This window comes from Pongo abelii, chromosome 10 (genome assembly GCF_028885655.2).
Source record: "Pongo abelii isolate AG06213 chromosome 10, NHGRI_mPonAbe1-v2.0_pri, whole genome shotgun sequence".
NCBI lineage: Eukaryota > Metazoa > Chordata > Mammalia > Primates > Hominidae > Pongo > Pongo abelii.
In genome coordinates this window covers 99,540,173-99,567,827 of record NC_071995.2, presented here as the reverse complement: position 1 = coordinate 99,567,827, position 27,655 = coordinate 99,540,173, and the positions used below count along the sequence as shown (strand labels likewise).

The 27,655-nt window shown below is 39.7% G+C and overlaps 1 protein-coding gene across 8 annotated transcripts in view; it reads right to left on the bottom strand.

The window, feature by feature from the left end:
* Positions 1-27,655, bottom strand: part of ANO4 (anoctamin 4) — a 430,350-nt gene that overhangs the window by 169,534 nt on the left and 233,161 nt on the right. For all 8 annotated transcript variants that reach the window (XM_054527543.2, XM_054527542.2, XM_054527546.2 and 5 more), the window contains 2 exons: positions 26,983-27,119; positions 23,920-24,078 (listed from right to left, as the gene is read on the bottom strand). In XM_054527543.2, the coding sequence (XP_054383518.1) occupies positions 23,920-24,078; positions 26,983-27,119 (296 nt within the window). The remainder of the gene's footprint in view (positions 1-23,919; positions 24,079-26,982; positions 27,120-27,655) is intronic.

Sequence of the window (27,655 nt, the reverse complement as noted above, 5' to 3'; positions counted from 1 at the left end):
ACCTCTTACCAGCCCTGTGATCTTGAACAAGCTATTTAACTTCTCTGTGCCTCAGTTTGTTCAAATGTAAAATAGGAAATGATAGCAATACATATCTTATTGAATTGCATTAAATGGCATAATGCCGTTAAGGTGTTCATAGTAAATCTAAAAATATGCTTGTTATTATCTCCAAGAGGGGCCACACCATATTGGTGGTGTGGTGAAAAGAACACAGCGTTCCTACTCACTCAAATTATAACCTGAGAACGTAATAAATAAGAAATCAGTATTTTGGAAGGATTTATCAGTCTTTGATTACAAACCCCAACCACCAGAAATCCTGAGATCCAAGCACCCAATTCCTGTCTTTTGTCCCTCAGTATCTTCAGGGTTTCCTGCAGGTTCGTCTATGACATTCATTCAACAACACCCAAAAATGTTCATTAAGTGGCTACTCTGTGTCAGGGACTCTTGCAGGTGCTGGATATACCACAGTAGATAGGATTTACAATCTAGAGTGGGAGACAGACATCAGACAACAAATAAGCATGATTTAAAATTATGAAAAGTATTTAAAAAGGAAAAGAATATAGTTCTGTGGGAGAGAAGAACTGGAGGCACCTGATTAAGATTTGCTGGTTGATCTGTGATTAGGTGACATTTAACCTGAAATCTGAAAGATGAGATGGTGTTAGGCATAGGAAGAGTCAAGTGAGAAGCATTCCAAGCAGAAGAAACAGCAAGAACAAAGGCCCAGAGATTGTTCCGGGAACTAAAAGGCTGGGGTGATTGAACATTGTAAAGTGTGAGGTGGAGAGAGTTACCTAAGATAGGATTAGAGAAGAGGACTGGGAATGACCATGCCAGGCCAGGTACAATGTGGTAAGAAGTCTGGATTTATTTTCTAAGGCCAATAGGAAGCCACTAATGAGTTACAGGCAGGGATCACTTGTTTCCAAAAGTGTGTGCTGCATGTTTTGTAGAGAATGGTCCAGAGGAAGCATAGGAGTGGGAAGTTCAATAAGAAAGTTATTCTAGTAGCCAGGTGAGACAAGATGGTGGTTAGAACCAGAAGGAAAGGAGAAATAGACAGACTTGAGATCTAGTGGAGGTAGGTTTGAAAGAACTTGGAACTGAACAAATAAGGAGGGTGAAAAAAAAAATCCAGTGTCTAGAATGATGCAGAGGTTATTTGGCCTGGGGAACTGGACAGATGGTAGTACTCTTAACTGCAGTGAGGGGCTGGAGCCATCCAGTTTGTCTCAAAGTTGTGTAGGTGACAATGCACCTGTAAATCATGGTGGTCTTTGCAGATAGCCATGAATCCCATTGTGTGAATTGTAACTTAGCATTCACTCACACATCCACTCATCTATTCTGCAAACCTTTACTAATGGCCTGTGAAGTTCTGGGGCCTGTCCTAGGTGCTGGGAATACAGCTGTGAACAAAACAGACCAAATCCCTACTCTTGAGGAACTCAAGCTCTAATGGGGAAACAGACCCTCAATAAATAGACATGTAATACTTCTGATGATGTGCTTTGAAGAAAAATAAAGAGAGTAAGAAAATAGAAAGTAATGGTGGGAAGGAGATGCTATTTTAGATAGAGTGGTGTGGACAAGCCTTTTGATAAGGCGACATTTGAACAGAGACCTGAAGAAAGTACTCAGAGAGGCTGTTCTATTACACAGGGAGAGAACATTCCAGACAGTGAGAAGAGTAAAAGACAAAGGCCCTGAGGCATAAATACACTTGACGTTTCAATTTACTGAGCGTGAAGGATCAAATCAGGTTAGCTACTTGCATCTGCTCTGTATCCCCTTAGGTAACTACCTGGGCATCACTTTTTCATAACTATACTGTTAAGAGGACAAAGCAAAACTCTAAAATTCTGGGGCTAGGAGGAGATATTAATTTCTAATTGGAAACTCAGATAAGCCTCTTGGATTAAAAAAATCATAGTGAATGCAAATGAATAGTAATGCAAATGCAAATGAATGCTAGAGACGGGACCAGCTACACAGTGCCACTACACGTCAGGTGGTGTTTTAAAGCTTTTGCATACATTAAATCATTCAATTTTCACAGCAACCCCGGTTTTTTTATTATTCGAATTTATTGCAAATGAGGAACTAAAGCACAAAGAAGTCTGGTACCTTGGCTAAGTTTACTCAAGTAAGGAATGGAGCCTGGTTCTCACCAATGCAGTCTGGCTTCAGAACTGCTGTTTCACAAGAAGAAAGCTGAGAGGCTCACACAATATATTTGCTCATGAACTCAATTCCACTGTAATTTTATTTTTTGAAGGAATGCTTAATTATATATTACAGTCAATGTACAATGTATACAGTTGGCTCTAACATCCTAAAAATTAATGTAAGGCCAGTAGTAAGAGCAAATCTCAAGCTTGGTTCTGCCATCTGTAGGCACATTACTCAATTCATAAGCCTCAGTTTCTTCATTTGTAAAATGAGGAAAATAATATCTGCCTTGCAGCATCGTTCTGAAGCTGTCATGGTTGTATAGTACTGGTTCAATAAGTGAGAATTTCTTTCTTCCACCCACAGGTACTGAATGCTTGGTGGACGTTTGGGTAACCCCCCAATAGCTGATGCTAGAATTCCTTGATGTGTCTGGAATCTAGCCTGTGAAACTGATGGATAAATGTACATTCCTCGAGGGTTAAAGGGCTCAAAGTAATTGCCAGGCAACTTCAACTCCTCTCAGTGGGGCTATCATCTAATCAGTTGTGTAGCACTGGGCAAATGACTTGTACTTTTATGAGCTCCAGTTTTCTCTAAAAAATGAGGGCATGTGTCTCTAAAAAGAAATTTTTTGCCTCTGCTATTCTTTTCCCTTAGGGACACACTGGAATTTGTGAGTGTAGTTTACAAATGCTCTTCAGCTGATTCGGATGCAATTTCCTCTCTGCAACACATACACACACACACACAGACACACACAGTGCCCTGGTGGAGAGAAGCCTCTTGAAGTACTATATGTTCCTAAATAATTACAATATTCATTCCCTGAAGGTAACATTAGTAACAACAACAAGAAATTGGTGTGTGTGAAATTGCCACTCCCTCCGCCTTAGTAGACCTTTAAATGGAGGTCCCTAAGGACTTCATCCAGGCTCTAGTCTCATTCTACCTGTCCTCCCTGAATGATCTCATCCCTTGTAATGGCTTTAGATGTCACCTATTAGCTGGTATCTCCAAGACTCATATCTTTGGACCACACCTCTCTTCTGAGCTCCAGATCAGTGTAGCCAGTGGTCATTGTGGCACCTGGTACCTCGTGTCTCAGTGGCAGATCAGACACATCAATGTCTATAATGGATCTGCTTCACTGGCAAAACTGCTCTTCTTCTCAGTGTCCCCAGACCAGGAAATGGCATAACCATCCTCTTAGTAGCTCAAGTCCAGGAGCCATCTTTAACTTCCTTTTTCCTTATGTCATATCCAACAAATCACCAAGTCTTATTGATTCTACCTTTTAAACTTCTCTCTAATCTACCCACTTCTCTCCACCTCTACTGCCACCACCCTCCTTTAAGCACCCATCATCTGTCTTCTTGAATACTGCAACAGCCTCATGGCTGGGCTCCTTCCATTGCAGCCTGGATTGGCCTGAATGCATTAGATGAGTCCTCAAAAAAGAGCCTAGAGGTCAGAGAGATTCTCCTGCTCGCTTTGAAGAAATAAGCCACTGTGTTGTGAGAGGGTCTCTGAGGGGTGTCTAGAAGCTGAGAACCGTATCTGGCTGAAGGCCAACAAGAAAATGAAGACCTCAGACCTACAACCACAAGGAAAACTAAATTCTGCCAATAACTATGTGAGAGGACCTTGAGCTCCAGAAAAGAATGCAACCTGGTGGACACCCTGGGGTGGCCTTGGAGGGATCCTGATTAGAGGACACAGTTGAGCTGTACCCAGACTCCTGACCCGCAGAGACTGTGGGAGCATAAACATAGGTTGCTTGAAGCCTCGAAGTTTGAAGTAATCTCTTCAGCCGTGATATAAAACTAATGCAGGTCATATTCTAACTAATGAATGCTCTAAATATAGATTTTATTGCTGTCTCTGTGAGACTGTACACTTCTCCACAGTTGTATTCCCAGCACCCAGCATGTTACTGAGCACACGGTTATTTAGAAGGAATGCTTCCTAAATGAATTTATGAATATCTTGTGATCCATTATTGATTACCTCGTTAAAACACTATTATCAGGCAGAAAAAAATTCATCTTCTTATCACAGAGGTTTCAATGTGGCTAAATTTATGATAAACTAAAGTAAACTCTCCTCTAGGCCACAATTAGGAGATGTTCAGTGCTGAGGGGCTGAACACAAATCTTCACACATTTCATTAGAGGTTCTCTGTGTTGCCATAAAGTGAATCCCCTGATGCAACATACTCTTTGTTACTTCGTACCAACCCTGGTGATTCCCCACATCAAGTCTGGAAAACTTACTTCCTCAGGGTATCCGAGGAAAATCAATGTTTAGTTTAGCAGTCAGGATGGGCTAAGTTATGTTGCATCAATTAATAACCCCCAAATATCAGTGACTTCAAACAGCAGAGCTGTACTGGCAGTACAGTAGGCACCTGGGGTCATTAAACACTTAAAATATAACTAGTTCAAATTAAGATGTGCTGACTGTGGAAAGTACACACCAGATTTTGAAGGCTTAGCATATATACAAAAAAAGAATGTAAAATATCTCAATAATTCCTATGTTGATCATATGTTTAAATGGTATCTTAGATCTATTGGATAAGTAAAGCTATTATTAAATTCATCTGTTTATTTTTATCTTTTATATGTGGCTCCCAGAATATTTTAAATTACATTATTTCTATCGGTTAGTGCCATGATAAAGGTTTATTTCTTCTTCATGCTACATGTCTACTGCAGGTCAGCTCACTGTAGTGATTCAGTGGTTCATGCTGATGGGTCGCTCTGCCAGAGGGAAGGCAGAGCTCAGAGGGCCTCATAAGGATACATATCACTTCTGTGCCCAGCCCATCGAACAGAAGTAGTCATATGGCTACATCTATCCACAAAACCACCGGAAGTGGGAGTATATCTGATACATACTGCTAATTAATATACACTGATATAGACGACCTTCTTCCATCACCTTCTTAGATCTATTATGAAAAGCAAATGTATTATCTGCCTCATAACACAATGACTCAGAAAATCATTCAGCAGACACCTAAAGATGATTTAACTACTGTGCACTATGTCGCCTAGTGCATAGGCCCTAATTGGACCCTCTGGATACAAAGAAGGTTAAGCCATAGTTCAAGATCTCAGGGAACTCAAAATTCAGCAAAGCAATGATGACCCTAATTATAAATAATGTGATTAGTATGAAGAGAGGTTCGTCTAATATCTATTGGGAGAGAAAATACTCCCTTTGTAGGTAATCCCAGTGCTAAATCTCTCCTTAGAAGTAAGCAATGTCAGTTCTGATCTATAAAATTCCAAACATCCCTTCACTTCTTACAGACCATCATAATGTTTTCCCTACTCCTTCTAGATGGTATATGAGATAACCTGAACTTGGGGACAACTTTATCATCATAGTATACTTTTTATTATCACAAAACATCAACCCACTGACAACCATTCACAGCTATGACCCAATCAGTAACCCATGAATCGCTATGCCCTTAGTACACTGCAGAGATTAACAGCTATGAAATAAGCAAGACCCAGAAAAGACAGAAGAATTGGGTGTCTTCTGCTAGTGAGGAAGCAATTTAACTTTGGAAATACTTTCTTTCTTTACTATCTGTCTTTTTATTTTATTTTTTTATTTTACTTTAAGTTCCAGGATACATGTGCACAATGTGCAGGTTTGTTACATAGGTATACATGTGCACTTGGGAAGGGTTATGACATCCCTCCTAAGTCTGTTATATTTATCTCTTGGTGAAATACTGATCAAAATTCGAGGATGCTACAGGGCACACAGCAGTATAGTCTATCAAGTGTTTTTACCTAAAGGTTATACAAAACTGTCAATAAATGGGGCTCTTATGATTTTTAATAACAGAGAAATCTGATAGGTTATACCTCAACTCATATCACTTCCTCATTGGTATGATGCTGATATAACTACCATCACCTACTTTATAGGGTGTGTGTGTGTGTGTGTGTGTGTGTGCGTGTGAATATGTACGTACACGTATATATAAAGTACATTTGAAAACATTTTCTGTGGGGGTCACCAGTGTATCCCTGGCATCGGTTCTCCTCTCCTTCAGGCACAGGGAAACCTGAGCTCCTTGGCCCACTAGGGTAGGCAGGAGCCATATGATGAGCTCTAGCCATTGAGCTGTGAGCAGAGCCTTGAAGTCTGGTGTGTGATTTGTCTTTCCCTGCCCCAAAGGCAGGTGTCTGGATGCAGCTTCTGTTATCTGGGTCCCTGGCTGCAGCAAAGAGCATTCCTCCTCCTCCACCTCTGCCATCCTGAGATCAAAAAGTAAACCCTGCTGCCTGAAGCCTCTGAGATGACAAAGCCTCGAGTGACAGGCAGAAGCTATATAAAGCTATGGAACTGGACAAAAGTCACAGGAAGATGGAGACACAGAAGAAAAGGGGACTCAGGATCAAGTCTTAAAAGACTAATATTTGAAGATCAAACAGAAGAGAAGGTGAGAAAGAGCCAATGAAGAAGGAAGCAATCCAGGAAAGCATGAGATGTCACCAAAGCCAAGAGAAGCATGTTTTTCTCAAGGAGGGAATGACTCACCATGTGGAGGAAAGCTGCTGGTGAGGCCAGTAAGATAACAGAGATGGCATGACTGCTGGATTTGATCACAGGCCACCTTAATAAAAGGGGTTTCTGTGAAATGGTGAGGGAGAAAGCCCAAACTGAGAAGTTTGAAAAGAGAATGGTAGGTGAGGAGATGGAGACAGGACACCAGACAAATCTTTCAAGAAGTTTTCTGTGAAGTGTAGAAGAGAAACGGAGTGATCATCAGAGGAGAGTATAGGAGTCAAGAGATTTATCATCTTGTGAGTTACGGGAGCACGTTTGTAACAACTGAGTAGAGAGGAAAAATGATGATGCAGGAGAGAGAGAGGAAGACAATTACAGGAGCAAAGTCCTTGAGAAGGTGAGGTGAGAGGGGATTCGGCGAATAATAGGAGAGTTCCCGCGACAGCACACACAGAGTGGTGGAGGGAAGGTTGAGGGTGGGAAGTCACAGAAGATCCTGTCTGACCATTTTCATTTTCTATCAGAGTATAGGCAAGGTTATCAGCAGAACTGTGTATGTGTGTGTGCGGAGGGGGGTTGAGAGGGATGAGGGTGCAGAGAAAACAGGTGAGAAGGTTGATTGGGGAGAGAGAGGACAGTGTGAAGTAACAGTGGGCCAACTCCCCCACCTATTCAAGATCTTGGTCACCTTCAGTGAGCCCCCACCCAACACCCTATTTAAAATGACTATCCTTTTACCCTTAGTGCTCTCATACTCACACTCTGCTCTGGTTTTTCTTGTGCCATATCATTTATCACCTTCTTTTTTATTTGTTTGTTTTTTGAGACAGGTTCTCACTTGTTGCCCAGGCTGGATTGCAGGGGCGCAATCTTGGCTCACTGCAGCCTCAACCTCTCAGTCTTAAGTAATCCTCCCGCCTCAGCCTCCCAAGTAGCTGGGACTACAGGCATACACCAATACACCTGGCTAATTTTTTGTATTTTTTGTAGAGACGAGGTTTCACCGTGTTGTCCAGGATAGTTTTCAACTTGGGACTCAAGCAATCCTTCCACCTTGGCCTCCCAAAGTGCTGGGATTACAAACATGAGCCACTGCACCTGGCCCTCTATTTATCACCTTCTAACACACTGTATTATTTACTTATTTATTATGTTTATTGTTCATCGTCTCCCTTACTAGAATCTGAGGGGCTCTCCGATTTGTTCGCTGATGTATCCCAAGTGCCTTGAATTGTGCCACACACTATATGATGATTTAATGATTGAAATTTTAAAATTGAATCAATGAAAGAAAGAAGCAGACAGAGAGAAAGGGGAAAAGAGGGAGGAAGAAAGTTACTTAATTTTTATAGAGAGGAAGAAAGCAAAAGTACCAGGCTCACTGAGCATTCTCTGGTACCTGTGTGAGACTGTGGTCATGATGTAAAGTGAACCAGTCAGCATGTTTTTTTCAGCACATTAAATCACTCAGGGGTGGCCACGAACATGATGCAGTTTAACCAAGGTCAGGGCTTTGCCAGGCAAATAAGTCAAAGGAATAAAGGAGTGAGAGAATTCAGGTGCTTGTGAATGGTCATGATGATGAACTATAGAATCAAAGCTAAGTAATGAGGGACATGAAATAATGATTTAAAAAAATGGTTTTGGCTGGGCATGATGGCTCATGCCTGTAATTCTATCACTTTGGGAGGCTGAAGTGGGCAGATCACCTGAGGCCAGGGGTTTGAGACCAACCTGGCCAACATGGCGAAACCCCGTGTCTACTAAAAAAAAATACAAAAATTATGTCTTAGTTTATTTTGTGTTGCCACAACAGAATACCTGAGATGGGGTAATTTATGAAGAAAAGATTATCATTTAGTTCATGGTTCTGCAGGCTGGAAAGTATAGGAAAGTAGCCAGGCTTGGCAGTGTATGCCTGTAATCCCAGCTACTCAGGAGGCTGAGGTGTGAGAATCACTTGAACCTGGGAGGTGGAGTTTGCAGTGAGCTGAGATCGCGCCACTGCACTCCAGCCTGGGCAACAGAGCAGACTCTGTCTGAAGAAATAAAAATAATAAATAAAAAATGTTTGGGATAATTCAACAGTAGGCTTATTATCACAGTCAATATACTCCCCAATGACATTTTTGAACAATTTAAACCCACTGGCCATAGTTTGGATATGGTTTGTTTGTCTCCACCAAAACTCATGTTGAAATGTGATCCCCAGTGTGGTGGTGTGGAGAGGTGGGGCTTTGTGAGAGGTGTTTGGGTCATGAGGGTGCTGCCTTTGTGGGTGGCTTGGTGCTTGGTCTCACTGGCGAGACTGCATCTGTTCCTGCAGGAATGGATTAGTCCCACAAAAGTGGGTTGTTATGAAGCCAGGACACCTCCCAGGTTTTGCCTTTCTTCGCATGTGTCTAGTTCCACTTTGACCTTCTGCCATGATGTGATGAAGCACAAAAGCCCTCACCAGAGGCCGAGCAAGTGTTGGTGCTGTGCTTCCTGTACTTTCCAGCCTGCAGAACCATGAACTAAATGATAATCTTTTCTTCATAAATTACCCCATCTCAGGTATTCTGTTGTGGCAACACAAAATAAACTAAGACATCATTCAAAGAAAGTTTCAGTTCCAAGTATTTAAGAGTTTATTTAGAACTCCCTTTCCCTAAAAAGAGTTAATTTTAAAAAGGCATTACGGTACAGCTTTGCTATGTACAAATGGGACCAGAGAAAAAAAGGAAATGACAAACAAAAATTCAGTACTTAATTGATGGCTTAACTGTGTTCTGTCAACTAAGTAAAACATTATGTGACATAAGGAATCAAGACTAACAGTTTTTCACTCGACTGGAGTTTCTACAGATACATGCAGTTGGGGGAGATCCCCTTGAACAATCAGAAGCAACAGCGAACAGTGCACGCCTCTAACAGGTTACCCTTTTATAACTGTATGATGTTATCCATGAGTCACTGATAAAAAAGACTAGATTTCAGAAGATTCTCATTAGAGTCTGAGAAACTGAATCAAGGCAGCCTCAGATGAATGCCAAAGTGATTTACTGCTACACAATCCAAAATAATACTCTGGCTGAAGAAAGGAACCTACAGACTGAGGAGGAAGAGAGTCCCCAAGAGGTGACATAATGCACTTCTGAAACTCTAATGGGCACAAAGTCTCACCACATGTATTTTTCTTTCCTGCCTGCTGGACTGCTAAGGTCAAGGAAAATCATGTGTAGTATAGTTTCATTTTTCTGCCTGCTCTACTCCTGGTCTTCTAGAAAACTCTTTTAATTTCAACATGTGTAGAAAACAGAAAGAATGAAGAACAGAGCTGAAAAACAAAGTACTCTAGTGAGCAGTAACACCACCTTCTTGGAAGACCATCATGATCTTGGCTAAGTTTGCAGGTAATGGCTGGTACAGTTTGTTTAGTAAAATCCTTGGCCTGAAAGAAATTGGCATTGAGATGATTCTTATTTAAATATAACAGTGTGATGGATTTGGTTGTAAAGAGGCTAAATGATATTTGGTTGCAACATTTTGGAAAAAAATTACTATAAATTGCACATCTTTCTAGCTCTGTCATTAAGGTCTAGAACAATTGTATCTGATGTCAATTATGTTCATGGGAAATTGCCAAGTGAGCATATATAACGTGAAAGTCAAGACGACATGATGAGCCAGGCACTGTGGACTAGGGAGAAATCCGTGCAGTCCTCATGGGATTCACACTCTGGGAAGCAGAGGTGCACAGAGGAGCCCTGAGGCCTCAATCCAAAGTCTATCATGCCATTGTTTATCTTGTTTCCCATCTGGAATGCCATGCCCTTCTACTTTCCAACTTGGTGAATATCTAATCATCCTTTAAGTCCCAGGTCACCTCTCTTAACCTTCCTGAAATCTCTGCAGAGTATGAAATTCCCCAGGGCTTCCATAGAACTTTTCAAACTGTATTCTATCCATTTCACATCTGCCTTCATTGCTAGTTAGTGAGCTCCTCAAATATGCTGAGCATATTGTGGCAGCTTGTATTTTCCAAAGATGGCCCCAACATTACTGCTCATCCCACACATCTTCTAAAACCTTATGACTCTCCATCAAGAGGTGGAATCTATGTCCCATCCCCTTCATTCTGCCTTTCCCCGTGGAGTACAGCAGAATAAACGCTTCTAGGGCTAGGTCATAAAAGTTCACTTTTACCTTGTTCTCCTAGAATCCAGCCACGATGTCATGAGAAAGCCTAGGCAGCCTGTGAAGAGGCCCACAGCCCACAACCCTGGCTGAGCTTTCGGCTGACAGCCAACACCAACATTCCAGCCATGTGAGTCAGCCACCTTAAAAGGGGGGTCCTCCAGACACTAGTAGTGCTGCTCCAACTGATGTCCCATAGAGCAGACGGAAGCTGTCCCTACCAAGTCCTGCTCAATTGCAGATTTGAGAGCAAAAAGAATGACTATTATTTTAACATACAAGTTTTGGAGTTGTTTGTTATGCAACAATAGATAGCTAGAACATTTATTTTTTTATTCTCCGGTGCCTGGCACAGTGCCCGGAACATAATAGACGCTCAATACACGTGTCCATGAGGATTGATACTATCACTGCAGGGGCTGGATGCAACAAAGGGAATCTTCTTTAATTCCTCTGTGGGCAGTTATGGTGGAAGGAATTTTTAGCTTGTCTTTCCTTGTTTCTTTTCCCTCCCCTGCATCACAAACACAAGAACATTTCCATAGGCAGGCTTGTGGCTGCTGCTGACTATTCAATTAAATATTGGGTCCCAGTGAATTCTACTATGCTTTGAAAAAAGACAGTTGCCTAACATTAGCATCAGAACAAAGATGTGGGTTTCTGGGAGGAACTCTGACTGGGTGATTTACTCAGCCATGCCCATGTTAAAAAACAGAAATAGTTGCTCCTCCATCTCAAAGGCAGGTGTTAGATTTCAGACCTTACAACTTTTAAACCATCTGGGTATTACAGAGATGGGGCTAGCATAGCCTCAAATGAAGGGACAGAGGACAACCTGTTAGGCTGGTGGCTGCACTATATTGTTTGTTGTCACCTTAGCACCTCCTTCTGAGTCCTCTGCATTGCTGAGAAGCTGGGACCAGAACCTGGTTCTGGTTTCCCAGAATCCCCTTCCCCATAAAGTTCTGGGTTAAAGTGTACAATGATGGGTGCTCAGTTGGAAGGTGGGAAAGGAGAGGCTGTTTCTCAGGCAGGTAGTTACAGGCAGATTTGAGGTTTGAAGCAGCTCCAGGTAAGTTTTGAGAATCACATGCTGCAGTCAGGCATTAGTGAGATCCCAGTGGCTTCCACGCCGGCACCTGAGAACTGCTGCTGTAGTGCTTCAGGCTGAAGTGATGGGAGGTGGATTCCCTGACCTTCATGCCCAACCTTTTAAGTGGTCTTACAGTGCTGTAAAATTCTTTATTGAACACTTCATTCCTGGAGGACACAGTGTGGCTTTCCTGCACAACCCCGAATGAAAGAGGGGCTAGGCAGTTATAAGTACTAGGGAAGAATTTTAAAGAAGAAACTTTGGGTTTCTGGGTAGGCAAAAGTGAAGAGGTAGCACCCAGAATGAGAGTTCAACTGATTAATGGAAAAGGACAAATTAGGGAGGTGTTTGCAACCAGGTCGGGCCTCTCCAAAATCCCAACACTGCTCATGCACTTGACTTTTTTCCCTGTTCCATGCCCTGTAAGAGTTCATTTAGATGCAAACACCAGAGTCTACCTCTATCCCACAGCCAAATCCAGCTATTCCCCCTGTTACCATACCCCCCAATTCAGTTACTCCACTTACTCTTCCTACACCCATGCCAGCCTGCATAGGGGTGCACAAAACAAAGGAAACCCAGCAGTGGGAAAATTCTGCAATGCTTTAGAGAGTTGGGTTTAGAAATGCAAATTCCAATTTCTCTTTGTGCTTAATTCACCCATTATCATAGAGATTTTTCTTGAACTCCTGAAATGAAATAGTGACTCCTTCCCAGTATTCCTGTATATTTCTCCACAATACCTATTACATCTGATATATTTATTTAATGCCTCCCTTCCTTCAATAGTAGTAGATATTCATCAGACATTTGATGAATGAATGAATTACTTCATCTGGAAATGGAGTTATTAGATACTACAGACTGCTCTTAAAATATGCCTAAGACACAACAGAAAGTGAGCTAAGCCAGGGCCCTTGCCTCAAGAGGCAGTGCTGCATCATCACTTTTGCAACTAAGGTATGTCAAGTTCAATTAATAACCCTCAGCTTACACTTCATCTTTTTCAAATTTTTCACTTGTAAGGGTTACAAGCTGGAGATTGTAAATGGATTTACAGTTCTCCAGGCTGCTTCAAAGCTTTTAAATCTCTCCATGCCATTAATGAATAATTAGTGTCATATTCATGATATATACTTTGCATAATTTTCAGCAATTTATCATAACATAGCAAAAACAGCAGGAGCAAAAATATCACAAAGAAAGGAATTCAGTTCCTTTCATAAATATAATACAATGCCCACATTTGGCACATAATGATGATTATGCAAAACGTGCTTTATATCAGAGAAGTTAAATTTAGACTGCTGAGAAAATCTTTTAGATTAAGTAAGTTTCTTTTTGTGGGATGACAATAGTTCATAAAATGACTTGAGTTTTTCAGCTGTACCTTGTATAATGGGTATTTTTTTCCCTTAAAGTTGGTCTGTCTTGACTGAAGTAATATGCGTGAGTCATATGAGCACACATGTACCATAAAACCTAAAGTATAATAATGATAAATAAATAAATAAATAAATAAGAAATACATGTTGATTTGGAATAATCCTTTGAGTAAATCAAGATAACTTTGTACTGGTCATCTTGACCTGGCAACAGAAATGTTTTGATTAAACTTTGTCTACCTAAATAAGCAAAAGCAGTTGAGGCAATAATGAGGCCCTTAGATCTTTAAACTGGTCTCAGAAATTAGGGTAAGACTAAGGGAGGGAGGGAAAGGAGGGAGAGCACCTTCTCTCAAACCATCATCAATTTGATAAAACTGCCCTAACAAGATGAACCAGTAAGAATACAGCCCTGATTCTATAGACTGATATGGGGCACTGGTAGGTGGACTGAGTCCTGGTGATGAGGTGGGACTTATCGTTATATCTCTTGCTATCTACCAGGTCCCTTCAGCTTTCCCTAGACACACAAGGACTCTCAGCCCAAGAGGTGACAGGGTTGAATGCTTGAGCTTCAGGAACAGGATGACCAGTGGTTGAAATTACTCCCTTCTTTATCAATACCATCAATACCAACAACAGCCATGCATTAAAGCTGTCAATATGTCCAGACTCTTTCCTAAGCATATTGTAATTTATTAACTCATTTTATCCTCATAATAGCCCTTGAGATAGGAATTATCTGGCACTTAACAAACAAAGAAACTAAGGCACAGAGAGATTAAAAGCTTTACCTAGTTATTCACTTAGTAAGTGGTGAAGTAGTAAGTGGATCTAAATCCCAGCTGTCTGGCTTGAGAGCCAGTCTTCACATACTCTATTCTTCCCCTCAAATACATAGGCCTCTTTTCTGATTCAAGAGTCTGATGTTAAGAGTGCTGAGATAAGTTGGTTGGACATGGATAAAAGAATGGAAGCGCTACCCCCTGGACACTACAACAAACCATATAATGTTGGATCAAGGGTCAAACCCAGGGATTCTCAGCTAGGGATGATTCCTCCCTCCCCCAACACCAGGACATGTGACAATGCTTGGAGATATATTTGGTTGTCATTAATTGAAGGAGGTGCTACTGGCATCTAGTGGGTAGAGGCTAGAGATGCTGCCAAATATCTTGTAAAGCACAGACTAGCCCTCTACAATAAAGAATTATCCAGCCCTAAATGTCAACAGGGTCAATGTTGAAAAACCCTGGAGATGAATTGACTGTTGTTACCCAGACTTAGCTGTGAAAATCAGCTATCCACAATCTTTTGTAGCAAACTCAGGATTCCACAAGCTAAGCACTGTAATAAGTCTTTGGAATGTAAAAACCAGTAAGACAAAGTCTCTTCCTCAAAAAAGAAGACATGTGTCCATGTGTTCTCATCGTTCAGCTCCCATTTATAAGTAAAAACATGCAGTATTTGGTTTTCTGTTCCTGCATTAGTTTGCTAAGGATAATGGCCTCCAGCTCCATCCATGCCCCTACAGAGAACATGATCTTGTTCTTTTTAATAGCTGCATAGTATTCTATGATGTGTAAGTACTATGTTTTCTTTATCCAACCTGCCATTGATGAGCATTTAGGTGGATTACATGTCTTTGCTATTGTGAACAGTGCTGCAGCTAACATACATGCGTATGTGTCTATATGGTAGAATGACTTATATTCCTTTGGGTATATACACAGTAATGGGATTGCTGGGTTGAATGGTAGTTCTGTTTTTACCTCTTTGAAGAATCTCCACACTGCTTTCCACAATGATTGAACTAATTGACGCTCCCACCAGCAGTGTCTAAACACTCCCTTTTCTCCACAACTTCGCCAACATCTGTTATTTTTTGACTTTTTAGTATTAATAATAGCCATTCTGACTGGTGTGAGATGGTATTTCATTGTGGTTTTAATTTACATTTCTCTAATGATTAGTGATATTGAGCTTTTAATATGCTTGTTGGCCATATGTATGTCTTCCCTCAAAGTGATTACACTAGCAACATGGAATCTTTACCTTTTAGAAATAGCATCCTAAAATTAGAAGAACAACTTGACAAATTAAAACAGAAGAAATTCCAATGTGTACTTGTTCTCTCCTCACTTGGTCAAGGACCCCATGAATTTTATGTTTGCTGGCATCTCAAAAAGGGCTGTCTGAATACCACAGATTTGGCAGCATCTCTATGACTAATTCAATACCAGTGGTAATGTATGCTGATGGTGCCCAGAATGACCCTCAGCCAAACGGGCAGTGCCTACCTCTCACCACCTTCACAGACCTCAGCCAATGACTGACTGACGTGGGGGTCTGTGTCTGAAAAGTAGACCAGCTCTGTGCTGCACCTGATGATTACCGAGTTCCCCTGTGGGATCAGGCTGAAGGTAGTGCCCAGCTGAGGCCATGCTTTTGGCTTAGCTGTTCTCTTCTGCTCCTCTCACTCCCCTTTCTCCTGAGATTGCCCCACCCATCAACAACTTGAGGAAGAATTCTCACCTCAAGTTCTGCTTATGCTTTGGAAATCCAGCCTAAAACTCAAGTTAACAGAAAAGCCACCACAAGTGTGGACTGACATTGGTAGCTCCTGAAAGACACTCAAGGAATCACCAGGGCTCTGAGGTTTAGAAGAAAATCTGCTTTCTTCCTTCTTTGGTTATGACTGTCCTAAATTCTCCTTTCTTGTCACCTTAACTTGAGACCCTTGGTAATACAAGTGTGTGACATATAAGAAGATTGAGAGGAGTAAAGTGGAGATTATTGGGTGGAGAAAAGTCTGATTTTTTCTTTTTTTTTTTCAGACCAGAAAGCCCTAGAGGACAGAAATCTGGGTAGTGCACATAGTCCTGACACTCATTTATTTGAGACACTCATCATCATGTTTTCAACTGTGAAGGAAGGGAGGATGTTGTCGTTCTTGTATCCTTGGAGTTCTGGATGCTGAGAGAGCATCTACAGCAATAAGCTGGATGTGGCTGCAGTATATAAATGGGGATGAAATTAGGGTAATTTGGGCAGGAAGCCTACAAGGGCAGAGAGCCATCTGCATGAGATTAGCTCTTTAAATGGGGAAATCTTTGTGAAGATTTCCTTTGAATGGGGGTAAAGAAACACTGGGATGGACAATCAAATACAGTTTTTGTTGTTGTTGTTACTATTGTTGTTTAGCTCTGAATTGATCTATAACTTTATACCCAGATGAATCTAAGACCAAATCCTCTCCAAGCAGATAAACTTCTGAACCTTGATCATGCTAAACTTGTTACCAAATGTATTCCGAGTTCTTCCAAGAGCATTGAATTATAAATCTCATTAATGCATATACAGTAACAATATATGACCCACTGATGTTGCTATTCCTAATGGTTGCATTATAATTTGTAAACTGTATGAAAATTTTTCTTAAAGTTTACCTTGAAAACCATTCCAAAATAAAAGTGTTAACATGTATTTAGCCATTATAACAGTAATGATGATAATAATGAAGTTTACTAAATGCTTACCATGTAAAAGGCACAGAGATAAGCACTCGATATAAATGATCTCATTTAATTAAAATAACCCATGAGATAAATCCCATTATTAGCCTCATTTTGCAGATAAGTTAACTTTTACAAGAGCACACAGCTTGTAATGGTAGAACCAAATGAACACTCAGAATGTGTGATCCCAGACTTTTAATCACTGTATTAATTATCTATTGCTGCCTAATAAATTACTGTAGGCTTGGAGGCTTACAACTACACATATGAATTATCTCACAGTTTCTAGAGGGTGGAAGTCAGGCACAGCTGAGCTGGGTTCTCTGTTTCAGGGTCTCGCCAGGCTATGATGTAGGTCTTGCCTGGGGCTGTAGTCTCATCAGTGGCTCAACTGAAGAAAGATCTGCTTCCAGGATTCTCAGTTATTGGCAGAATTCATCTCCTTGTGGTTGTAGGACTAAGATCCCTGCTTGTTGCTGGATGTCAGCTGGATGCCAGCTCCTAGAGGCCACCCCACCTTTCTTTGCTATGTGGCCCTCTTCATAGGCTGTCTCACAATATGGTAGCTTACTTCTTCAAAGCCAGCAAGGAGGGTCTCTCTAACGCCAGTCTGCTGAGATGAGATCTTATATACCATATAAGATAATCACAGGAGTGACATCCCATTAAATTTGTCATATTCTATGATAGCAAAAGCCATATTCTATTGGTTAAATATAAGCCACAGGTCCCACCTGAACTCAAGGGGAAGGGAAGGTGTGAAAAGGAAGCAGGCATCACAGACCTTAGAGTCTGTCCACCACAAGGACTAGCCAAGTAACACAGAATGCTATCATTCTCGGGCCACCTTCACAATTTTTGTCAAATTTGTAATATCATCTACAATATCTTAATTTTGTATATTTCTTTAAATAACTCACTTTTTTAAATCATCATTTTACAAAAAGCTTTTATATCAGTCATAAATGGAAAACAAATATCACTTGCCATAAATAGAAGGTAGGTGAACAAATACACTGGAAGTAAAACAATAATATGAAATTTAAAAGTAAAAATTAAGAAAAACAAAGATTGGCACTACTATGTATTTGTGCATATATAGGTCCTCTTAATCTTCATCATTTACAATAAGTGATATCACCTTCAGGATTAAAAATGGAAACAGAGATCCATAAAAATCTGATAAATTGCCCATGGCCACTCAGCTTGTAAGTGGTTATATACCAAGATTCAAGTCTATGGCTACTAGAGGCCAAAGTGCATAAGAACCACAGTCTGGGCAGCACCCAACTTCCTTATTCATCCCAATTTTCCTTGCTCCTTTACCTCTTCCTTTTCATAACACTACTTGTCTTCTCAGCCTATCTCCTAACTTCTTTTTTTTTTTTTTTCTTTGAGACGAAGTCTTGCTCTGTCGCCCAGGCTGCAGTGCAGTGGCATGATCTCGGCTCAGCCTCCCGAGTAGCTGGGACTACAGGCGCCCGCCACCATGCCCGGGTAATTTTTTTTTTTTTTTGTATTTGTAGTAGAGACAGGGTTTCACCGTGTTAGCCAGGATGGTCTCAATCTCCTGACCTCGTGATCCGCCCGCCTTGGCCTCCCAAAGTGCTGGGATTACAGCATGAACCACCATGCCCGGCCGGCCTCTCCTAACTTCTTTAACCCTGAAATTCACCTTTAGATACCACAAATCAGCACAATATAAGGGCAAAGAGCAAGTATGCTTAGGTTTTAATACTGGCTTTATCTCTTACTACTTATGTTGTCTGGGGCAAGTTACCAATGGTCTCATCTGTTAAATGGAAATTATAATAGTAAGTGATTAATAAATGTGAGCATAAAAATATTGATAATGTAATTTGTATCACATTACAGAGAAGTATCCAAGATATTCAACCTCGACTGTGCACCCGCATGTGCTCACGCATGTGTGTGTGTTCACTTCAGTTGGATTTTTCACTCCTTCTGAGAGATGAGTGCAAACAGAAACAAACTACTTCCACAAATTGTATTGTTTGTGCATTTCAGTTTTTAAAGCATACTACATTTTATCTCTTTTGGAGGCAATGTATTTGAGTGGGACTGAGCAGGTATGGGGTCTTGGAAGCAAAGTGAAGGGTTGGCCTTACCAATGAGTATGGACAGGACACCCTTAGCACTGGGGAAAGGTGGCATTTATGGGCACAGATGCAGATAGGTGAGTCCATGCAATGGGAGATACTTGTGGTCATTCTTTTCTTATTGCTTCAAGGACATTTCTCTAAAAATTCTTCCTCCACTCTTCCCCAACATCAATTTTCCATCTCAAATATATAGTTTGTATTAGCATGAAAACATGTATTTATTTCTCCCATCTAAAATAGAAAGAACTCTTTATTGACCAAACTTCATACTCCAGTTATCATTCTATTTCTTTCCATTCCTTTACAGTGAAACATATTGAAAGAACTATTTGTATTTACTGTCTCTGTATTTTCTCTTCCCATTCTTTCTTGAAGACACTTTAATGAAGCTTTCACCCCTGACTTCTCCACTGAAACTTCTCTTGCCCAGACCACCCAAACCTGCCATATTGCTAAATCCAATGATTAACTTTCAGCCTTGATCGTACACACTCCATCAGCAGCATTTGACACAGTTGATTCCTCCATCTCTCCTGAACCACACTCTCTAGATTTTCCTTTTAGCTCCTTGGTGACTCCTTCTTAGTCTCTTCTGCTGCCTCCTTTTTATCATCCAAATTGTAACACTAGTGTTCCCCACAGCTCAATCCTTGGACCTCTTCTCATTTTTATTTGCATTTACTCCTTTGGAGATCTCATTCAAATGTATATCTCTAGCCCAGATCTCTCCTTGAATCCCAGACTCTTCTATCTTACCCAACATCTCCACTGGGATATCTTAATCTTAACAAGTCTACAATTTGACCTACTCTTTTCCACATCCCTGTAAGTGGCAACTGTCTTCTCCCAACTGCTTAGATAAATACCATGTGCCAGACAAATAGTCTGTGACTTTTCTTTTTTACACTGCCCATTCAATCTGTCTGCAATTCCCATCAGCGCTACTTCCTACTCTTCTCATATTCTTCTCTTCTATGTGCTTGACCAAGCTACCATCATCTCTTTCCTGGATTCTTGCAACAAATCTCCTAATTATTCTCCCTGCTTCTGCCCTTGCCACCTCCACCCCTCACAGTCTAATCTTACCAGGCAACCCAAATGCCCTTATTAAAACAGAAAACAGATCTTATACTTCTGCTCAAATCTCTCCAGTGGCTTCCTATGTCACTCAGAGAAAAGCTAACATCCCCCAGTGATCACTAAGGCTTCCACTGCCTTGTTGGTGTAATTTCTCACCATTCTTCACCTTGCTCAGTGAACTCCAGTCATACTGGCATCCTCACTGTTCCATGAACACATCAGGCATGCTCCATCCTGTGGAGCTGTTCTCTTTGCACTTGCTGTTTGTTCTCTTTCTGTGGAAAAGAGGCCCACTTTTGCTGACTTTTATAAAATTGCAAGCCCCTCTCAACACTTCCTGCTTTACTTTTTTCTCTTTAGCACTTACTGATACTTGTACATGTTGTACATATTTTTTGTTTAAGTTCCAACAAAGCAGGGATTTTTTTCTGTTTTATTTGTTGCTGCTGAGATCCTAGTCCTTAAAGCAATGCCTGGCATAGAGTGAGTGTGCAATAAATATTTCTTGAATGAAATAACCATCATCAAGATGATATGATTTACCTAATTATATTAGTTTTGTAAGGACTGTAATGATAAAGGTCTTCCCCAATGTTTCACACGATTCTGAAGCGGGAGGGTGCTCCATTAATACAATTGCTATTCACACATTCCAAATAATTCAAAGTTAACTCATCCTCTTACTAGGTATACAAAAGAAAAGATAAATGTCTTATTAAGGACAATGATTTCAAAACAGGTACCCAAAGATCGATAATGGACATAGAATTAAAAATGAAAAAAATCAGAAATAGAAAATGTTAATTAGTAAATATGCGCTTACCTTTAAGAAGGGAATCACTTTAAGTGGATAGATACTAAGAAGTAAATCACCTGGACTTCAATGATATTTTGTTTGGGAACTTTGCTGTGAATTGCCTTCTCTGGGTTATTATGAAAGTTGAATTGCAGAATATTAAAGACCCAGGGTACCAAAGCAAGCACTTATGTGTTGACTAACCAGCCTGGAGCAAAGGTTTTAAGAAAGATTAAACTTGACTATGTCTTCACTTTTATCATGAATTAAAGATTATCCTAGTTATGTTACTTGAAATTCAGTGTTAAAGAGATAAGGATGTTAAACTGAACTAGAAAGCCTGTCTTTGTCTATTTGGAAACATAAGCCTCTGTCTGTGAAACATGTTTTTCATAATTGTTGGGCATCATGACAACAGCTAATTAAGAAGATACTAATAATTCATCAAATGTAGATAGTGCCAAATGTTTCAGATATACAAGGATCCCCGGGGTATTTCTTCTTTTCCACCCTGAACTAAGTTCTTCATTTTATGTCCTATAAAAGGTTGAATTAACTCCTGGAAGCTGAAATCGCCAGTAAAGTTGTCTTTCTGCTGTAGCTGTTTATAAAAAACTTGATTTAAATAAAAGTACTTCCAGTGGTTTCTAAATTTAATAACACAATGTAGATACTTTATATAAAAATTCTGCCACTTATTATAGAGAATAAAGGATGAAGGTTTGTTTATTGTTCAGCCAAGGGATATTTTCTTTTAATTATTTGTGGCAAGGAAAAATTAATTTATCTCTAAGGAAACCTGCGAAGGCCCTTTTCTTGCTGAGCTGACTGAGGCCATGAAGATGCACAGCAGAGCTGGGAGGCTGCGTTAGAGGCAAATTGCACCACTTATGCAAAGTCAGGGCAAGACTGGTGCCAGGCAGCGGGAGAGGTCACTTGTGAAGAAGGTTCCAGAAAGGGGAAGACCTAGCTGTTTGTAGTGTCTAAAAGATTGTGGAGGAAAGGAGAAATATGGAAGGTGATGCCCAGAGAAGAACTTTTGGGGGAAAGTGGGGAGGGGGGAAATGCTTAGATAAGTTTTTATGAAGTTTTGCCATATAGTGATAATTTCCTTTTTCCAATTGCTATTTTTTCCAGTACACATTAAAATAAATACCTGTTAAAAATTTTTTAAAAATTCCAACAAACAAAATTATCTTGTATATAGACAAAATCGTACAAGCAGTCCATTCTTCACAGCATGCTCCACACTGTACTGTGCAACACAACTGTACAACAGGCAGAATGATACTCCTGAAATTCTGGTAGCTGAACACTGCAGTACAGGTGATGCTTTAGGATACACAACAGGACATTTTCCATCACTTTAATGTGCACTATTTGGAAAAGCATTAGGCTTTTTGAGTTCTAATGAATAAATCATGAAATAACATTGAAAAGATCTATACAGAAGAAGCCCTAGGCCTATAGAGAATACTTATGAAGCTTAAAATATAAATCTTGCATTAATTGAACAAAGCTATCTAGTTTTGATGGGAATCAGAATTTTGACAGAGTCAGAATGGGTCAGAGGGAAGACTTCCATTATTTTAGATTAAGCAGCAATTCAGATCTTTTATTTCTTCATATAAAAATTCTGCCACTTAGGAATGAGAATAAAAGATGAAGGCATGATTAAGGAGAAAAATATGAATGTGCTATTAATGTTAAGAAAAAAATGCAATTTTCTTACTGAGACAATTTAGAACTTACAGAGTAAGATTTATCAACTATACACTCAGTTTGTATAGGAATGATTTTCTGGAACTCCACAAAGGTGGAAGAAACAACATTTTTAATTCTGTTTGTTGTGCCAGGGAACCTCTAATTAAGATGGTCTTTGAGAAAGCTGGTTCTTCTTTCCTGAGAATAAGAACCTGTTTCCTTACAGCCACACTCATCTCACCATTTTTCCAATTCTCTTGGAGACATTCCAGAAAAATGCTGCTTCTGTGTTATAAATGTTCAAGAGCTGAGGTCAGCCTAACAGATCTGAAAAAAATCCCATTTATCTGAAGTGTCCCAAGATCAGATAACAAGTATATGCATATTATGCTTCTAATATTTGATACCGTGGCACAACTCGCAGGTTGCATGAACTGCAACTGTATCATACAAAGAAAAACCCGGATGTCTGACTTCAAAGATCTATCCCCTCAGCCTTGAGGAGCAGAATCAGAAGTAAACATCTTAAATTACCAATATGTTGTTCTTACTGACTATAAAAAGCTCCAGAAGCTTTGCACAATGTTTAGGGAGAAGCTGAGAAGAGTTACATAATTCAGTTAATGGGCCAAGTTCTACAAATGTGCACAGTATCCCTGGGAACACCATAAGCCCATCATGGATTACTATCAGAGGCCTGGCTGACCTCTTGTACATTGCTGACTTAGTTCTTCCTTGAAGCTCCCCACGCAGAGAAGGAGGGAAGGGGAAGAACCAAACACTGGTAAGGTCACTCTTGAGCTTGGGGACCTGAAAAAAATAGCCTGAATGTCTCTTAAAACTGGAATCGTTTTTGTAAGTTCCAGCTGCTTTTGGCCAAATTGGCCAGGCAGTCTCCTCTGGTGAACAAGGATGCCCAAGCTCATGATATTTCCTGAAATGTAAAAAGAGCCTCTAGAGAGAGTGACTGCATTTCACTCAAAGTTTTCTTTAATCCATGTGAATAGAACCCTCCGTTTACATACATAGAGAAACGGCAGTCGTAGGAAGTTAGATAAAGAATCACACTTTGAAACAATCCATTTAATTGGAATAGAATATTTTGATTTTCATGGAATCATTTGGCATTAAAATTATCTCAAAAGCAAACTGTAGTGTCAAAGTCTAAATACTGGAACATTCCCCAAACTCTGAAGACTGGAAAACTCTGACCAAATGAAATGTTTGGTTAACATTAAGACTGCTTGCTTATTTCTTATTGCCTCTTAATATGAATAGATAAGTATATATTTTTTTCTCATCTAAGCAAACTATTTACCTCTTTCTCCATTTGCAATCCTTCTGCTCTAATATTTCTTTCAAATACTTCTCTCTTTTCAGTCTGGGGGTTGGATTTTCTGTACACAAGGATGTAGTCAATTCGACACTTTCCATCTCTAAAGTAAAGTCCATTTGATTTGTTTCTTTCTGGCACTGTCTGCACACAAAGAGAAAGGGACCAGTTTAAGTCATTCATCAAACTGAGGTTCAAGTGAGTAATGTTAAAGAACAATTAAAACTAAATAACTTTTTTCAGTTCGGGTGTGGTGGCTCACGCCTGTAATCACAGCACTTTGGAAGGCGGAGGCGGGCGGATCACGAGGTCAGGAGTTCGAGATTATCCTGGCCAATATGGTGAAACCTTGTCTCTACTAAAAATACAAAAATTAGCTGGGCATGGTGGCATGTGCCTGTAGTTCCAGCTACTCTGGAGGCTGAGGCAGGGGAATTGCTTAAACCTGGGAGGCGGAGGTTGCAGTGAGCCAAGATTGCGCCACTGCACTCCAGCCTGGGTGACAGAGTGAGACTCCATCTCAAAATAATAATAATAGTAATAATAATAATTTGTTTCATTGTGTTCAATTACATATTCATTAGCGAAAAATGTAATCAAGAGGAAACAAAATAAAAATTGGAAGAAGCATTGAGTTAAGTGGGTAAAATGTAAAACACCTAAAAATACCGTGTGTAGCCAAGGATGTGATGCAACCAAGGATTTTCATATTCTGCAGGTGGGATGAGAGTGAAAATTGATATGCTCACTCTGGAAAACACATTAACATTATCTTGCAAAACTGAATATGTGCATAACATGTAAGCCTAGAGAAAAAATTCTTGATAAGGCAAGTAGGAGACATGTATATGAATATTCATAGCAACATTACTTATAATAGTAGAAAAATCTTTAAAGTTGGAGTCAACTCAAATGTCCATGAACAGACAATAAATAGATAAATAAATTATAGACAGTTCATTCACTGGATTATACAGCAGTGAAAATGAGCAAACTATAGTTGCATCTAACAATAAAAATGAATCTTAAAAACAACACTGATTTAAAAAAGCAAGTCTCAGAAGACTTCATACCACATGATACCATTTTTTACAAAGCATAAAGTAAATCTAAATATCAGTTGTTAAGATTACAAATCTATGTGGTAAAACGGTCTTTAGAGCAAAAGAATAAAACACAATAAAATTTAGAAAGATGATGCCTGTGGTAGGGTAGAGGTATGGGATTGAAAGTAGCTTCAGTGGTTTTAGGAATATTCCAGTTCAGTGTTTCTCATTTTTTTTTTACCCACAACAAGAAAAACATTTTATCTTTGTGTGCATATATGTAAACATACATATACAAAATATGAGACAAGTTTCACAAAACAATTGTTTACCCTTTCTATTTTCATACACTCCAATATTAATTTTCCAGTCCATTAAAAAACAACTGGAGTTAGTAATCTACAATTAGGCTGTCACTATAATTTGAAAAATAGCATTCTGGTTCGTAAATCAGATGGTGGTTCCAGGTGTTCATTTTATTATTATACTTTGTAACTTACATAGAAGTTACAAATATTATTTTGCAGTAATATTAAAAAGTAAAGAACAAAAGGAGTGGATTGAATTTTCATCCAGGCTCTTCGGGCTTGCTGTACAACATTGAAAGAGATCATCAAGTATGGGCTCATTGGGCTGGAGTCAAATTTCTCAGCCTAATAGATTTCAAAATTGTGTCTATAAACCCAGCCAAGTGGATGGCTGGATTCTATCTTTTCCAATGGTAGTATGAAGAAGGCAAACACGCCAGACCTAAAGGGCCATTGCTAGAAACCACATTCTTGCACAAACCTTAATCGAAAAAAACATCTCAGCTGGGGAAATGGAATGACCATGTACCATGTCTTGATGTAGACATTTTCAATTGATGACCAATCCTCACTATGTTTTGGCTTTTACATTAAGAGACACTGAGGAGTCTACCTGAATAAGCACTTTAGTGACACTTATTTGCCAAGCAAGAAGGCTGTCCTGTGAATTCAGCATATTAGCATCTGCCTTCAAAAATGGCTTCGGCCAAGACATTAGGAGGGTTATTGGCTCCAAGCAGAACAATGAGCTGTGCCACCTTTGGCAAAGCCCTAATATTTCTGATACTGTTTCCTCATCTGTAAGTTACAGGGATGAGACTAGTTGCTGTCTGAGGTCCCTTTCAAAGTCCATTCTTTATGCCACATTACGGTATCCAAAGTATCTGTGTAAACAGATAATAACAGAATCAGTTTTTTTTTTTAATGAAACAAACAGAAAAAAAAAACAGAAAAAGAAACATGGATAGCTGCGTATGGTGTTTGTGGGGTGAAGTCTGCAAAGCTTGGTAAGAGTAAAGAATTTTCTCTGTTCCAGGTGTCACCCTTTCAGCAGTTAACTAGCTCTGCAATGTAAAAAGCATTAGGAATATGCAATAAATAAATTACTCTGATTCGGTGTGCCTATTACCTGTACCCAGTGAATGTACAAAGGAAATATTAAACTCTATTGAGACACAACTTGAGCAAAGGGGAATGCCTCCAACAAAATACTAATTTTTCCAAAATGGCACACAAATAGATGGGTCTATTTACAGTTGCAATGAAGTTCCCAGATTACAGAGGCAAATGGAAACTCAGAGAGACTTCAGACAACACAGTCAACTGAAGGCTGGTGCATTTTAGGTCACTATTCTACCTACTGGGGGATCTATACAAGGAAGACCATCCCTGTAAAGCTTATTTTGTACCAGTGGGAGACACTCAAGAATGTAGGCTATCTTAAAATGATGGACAGTTTAAAAAAAAATGACAGGTTTAAGAAAAACTGAAACTTTGTTTTGAGTGTAGGTAGATTTAGGATCCTTGAAATATGCTTAGACATGGGGGATGTCAAAGGAATATAAAACCTGTCCCTTGTTTTACAAGAGCCTACAGTTCAATGAGATTATGATTTTAAACAGTCCATTGGAACATGCTTCACAGGTTTCTGCCTGGATCATGAATTACATTTGTAAGAAATCATATACTCTTACCTCTCCCCCGGCTTCCAATCTGCTGGCATCATCTGAAGTACTAGTCAGGTTTCCAGGGTGAAGAAGAGAATCGTCATCTTTGCAAGGACTGCTGACAGCTTCTAATTCATCAAAAAGAATATTGACATCCTTGGCCACTAGAACCAAAGTAAATACATTACAAGGTGGGTAAAAATCTGGGATCTTGAAAGCAATGCTAAAAGAGAAAACATCTCCCTTTGGGTTCATATTTTCTCATCATTTCAATAACACCTTGAGTGACAGGTATATTATTTCCTAAAAGAAAAGGATGTCAGACATAAAACATGTTTGACCAAACAGTGTATTCATTAGGCAAGATTAAGGAAAATAAAAAGCAAAGTACCTCCGTAATGTAAATATAATTTGTCTTTCAGGATAGCAGGAGGTGTTATATTTGTTTCGCTTTCCTTCACATAGTTGTTTAGCATAAGGTACTTTGATCTAAGACTTCTAGGTTGGAAAAGGGTTGGAGATGACATATACTTTTAAATTTAATTTAATTTTTTCATTTAAGTGTCGTACAGCTTGCCAAGTGAACCCATAAATGTGCCACTTGCACTGTTCAGTAAGAACTGTGATTTTTTTTCCTCCTTTGTTACTTCTCTAAGACAGAACAGAGAAAACCTAATGCAATAATAAAGCATGCAGTTAG